The sequence below is a fragment of the Drosophila mojavensis genome, unplaced genomic scaffold (genome assembly GCF_018153725.1).
Source record: "Drosophila mojavensis isolate 15081-1352.22 unplaced genomic scaffold, ASM1815372v1 contig_36, whole genome shotgun sequence".
NCBI lineage: Eukaryota > Metazoa > Arthropoda > Insecta > Diptera > Drosophilidae > Drosophila > Drosophila mojavensis.
Window position 1 is genome coordinate 20933644 of NW_025318858.1, and position 3162 is coordinate 20936805.

A 3162-nucleotide genomic window follows, 5' to 3' on the forward strand; every position below is an offset into this window, starting at 1 on the left:
TTCGCATTATCGAGCACTCGGAGCAGAAGGTACACAGCAAATGCCGTTGCAATGTTGAAATGTGCCCAGATAAGAGCCAGAGCGCCTATTGTTGCCATTGATATGGCTTAAATGCACTACAAACTACCGTCTAGTGTCTGAGTGTTAAGTATTGAGTGTTTACTGTAGATTCCAGATTCTACCGTCTGTCATGTCAATCAGCTAGTTCAAACAGTTTTCGATAAGCAGCCGGTGTCGCTGCTACGGCTACGTCTATCACCTGCGACAGGCCGCATGCGCCGAGATCCTTTGAGCAAACAATCGAGCCAAAAGGATTGCTGCCAATGACAAAACAAAATATATATAAAATGAATTGAAAGGACGTAGAGCAGGAAACGTGCTTCGATAATGTCCTCTGGCAGCTAATTAAATATTTGCGTTTGGCAAAGGTGCAAAATTTTCTTTGATACGAATTGATGAAATATTAGGGGCGGGTTAAGAGGAAGTCCTTTGAAAATGAAAGTGGAACCCTCCAATCATTGTTTACCTATGGAAAGGTGTATTTTGAGCATGCTGAACTCGATATTGTCATAGTGTATAATGTTGGGGATTTTGAATTCAAATAGAGATATATCGAGCAGAGTCCAAGGATTTTGAAATATGAGCGCAGCAGCGGAAGGAAGAGGGATTTACTAAAAAAATATATATATTGAAAGCAGTTGGGAAATTTCTTTTGTCATTGAATTTTTATTTTTATAAAAATATATGTCGGTGGCTTAACAACTAACAAAAGAACTTAACATTAACATTGACTAAACGTAATAAAAATGTTTGATAAATAATATAAGATCAATAAAAACTACGAGCTAAATGCTTAAATTTGGTCAAATGCTGTCTGATAATTGTGGCAAATTTACAAGAACTTATGAGTTACAAATCAAATAAATACGATATGCTAAGATCTAGAGTCTAGGGGTATAGCACCAAAACCGATAGGATCTTAATTTAACTATGAGTTGCGCCTAGATTATTGTCTACGAGTTTGGTTTGGTTAGGTGTAATCCTCGCCAGCGGAATGTGTGTGTGTGTGTGAGTGTGTGTGTTGGTGTGTGTTGAGTCTGCGTCTGATGGCTTCCTGCTCCCCGCTACACCAGTCTAGACAATTGTAATGGTGCAATTGGAGCTGGTGTGCTTGTTGAGCAGGGACATGCGCGAGAAGGACTTGTGGCACACCTGGCAGGCGTACTTCTTGACATCGACGTGCGTCTGCTGGTGGGCACGCAGATTGGAGCGATCGGCAAAGGAGCGCGGGCAGTCGGGGCACTGGAAGGGCTTCTCGCCCGTGTGGGTGCGAATGTGGCCCTGCAGCAGCCACGGACGGGAGAAGGCCTTGCCGCAGATGGGGCACTTGCAGGGCAGCGTGTGGGTGCGGATGTGCATCTTGAGTGCTCCGACGGTGGTGTAGAGCTTGCCGCACTCCTCGCACGAATGCTGCTTCTTCTCCTGGTTGCACTCGGCGGCCGGGCAGTGGAACTGGCGGTGCTTGGACAGTCCCATCGAGGTGGAGTACATCTTCTGGCAGTTATCGCATTTGTAGCGATAGTTTTTGGCAGCAGCCGAGGAATTCGTGTTGTTGTTGCTGCTGCTCGAGCCGGAGCCAATGCTGGCCGCATAGGAGTAGTTGGCGACGCTGCTGCTGCTGCTGTTGCTGCTCTGGCTGCCGGCACTGCTGCGGGCCTCGTCGAAGAGGTGGAACAGCGCTGGGAGCGGAATGTCGTTGCGCACCGAGAGATCCTCCGGCTCGGAGCTGGCATCCGAGCCAGGGCTCGAGGGCGGCGTCATCTGCTGGTAGCTGTAGACCGAGTGCGGCGAGGCCAATGAACTGGCTGGCGATGGGAATGCGGCGGCATTCAGATGCGGCTGATAGCTATTCCACAGCGCTGAGATCGGATTGCAGCCGGCGGCCAGTACAAAGGCCGATTGATACGGATTCGTTGTGTAGCCGGCGGTGGCGGCTGTCAGTCCGCGCATGTGTATATCAGTGGGTTGGTAATCCTGGCTGCTGGGCTCGGCGGGCGGCGAGAGAAGCGCAGAGCTGAGCGGAGAGCTGGCGCGGCGTGGTGTCACTGGCGTCTTTGATAGATTGAGCACGTATTCACGCTTCGCCGGCAGCTCATAATCCTCGTATTCAATGTCACAGGCCTTGCGCTTGAGCGACAGATCCTGTGGCTGCTCCTCCTGGTATTGTGTCTGCTGCACCGGGGCAAACTGTGAGGTCTTGGTCAATGCCAAGGCCTCCGTTTGTGGCAGCTCCTCCACAAAGACGATGGGGCGCTTCTTCAGCGGGCAGCTCTTGTAGTTGGCGGCCATGTCGTCGATTGTGTGAGTGTTTTTGTGTAAAGTTAATGCTTGAGTTGTGGATGTGATCGTTTTTCGGTAACGCGTAGTTCCGTAGCACTAGAGAGAGAGATTGATGCGAGATCGAGCGAGTTGCTTACTCAACGAACGATGAGGTTGCTGTGACAGGTCGAGGGCCGAGCGAGCTCTTTTATATGCTCGGGGCTGCTGCTGCTGCTGCTGCTGTTGCTGCCTGCCATTTGGTGGTGGTTCTTCTTCAGTTCACACACTCATACACGCACACTCACTCATGTGCCGACGCAGGGCGCACGTGTACGTCGCTAGGTAGCAATAGCAGCAGCAGCAACAATAACAACAACAACATCGACACACGCACACACACAGCGACACTTTTCCCATACCCTTATTGCGTGTTTCCCATTTGCTGTTCTCTCACGGTGCTTGCTCTCTCGCTCGCACTACCTGACTACAATTACCTGACTAGCCTCTCGGGCAGAGAGTTCCTTCGGAACTCAGAGCATCCAACGCAGGCGCACCCTCAGTTAATGTGTGAAGCTCCCTGGCAGGCGCTATGATCAGCATTCGATAACTTATGACAGCTTCTCGCTTACAGTGCTCTCCCTCTCTCTCGGCAGCCTCGTCGACTTTTCTCGAGCTTCTCCTGTTACCCCGCACACATGTACATACGTGCTGTAATAACTCGTCAAACCCCGAACACAGTCCCAGTCCCAGCACCATGTCAATCTCTCTAGCAGGTATCGTTAGCATCCACGGAATTTGAGTTTCGCTTTCAACCGCCTCGTTTCGCTAGCTCCGTGCATTGAG

General features: G+C 50.4%; 1 protein-coding gene across 1 annotated transcript; it reads right to left on the bottom strand.

Annotated features, from left to right (window-relative positions):
• Nucleotides 1-801: 801 nt before the first annotated feature.
• LOC6577445 (protein snail) lies at nt 802-2512 on the bottom strand. The gene has a single exon (XM_002003376.3). The coding sequence runs from the start codon at nt 2347-2349 to the stop codon at nt 1135-1137; it is 1215 nt and encodes a 404-aa protein (XP_002003412.1). The 5' UTR covers nt 2350-2512; the 3' UTR covers nt 802-1134.
• Between the last annotated feature and the right edge of the window lie 650 nt (nt 2513-3162).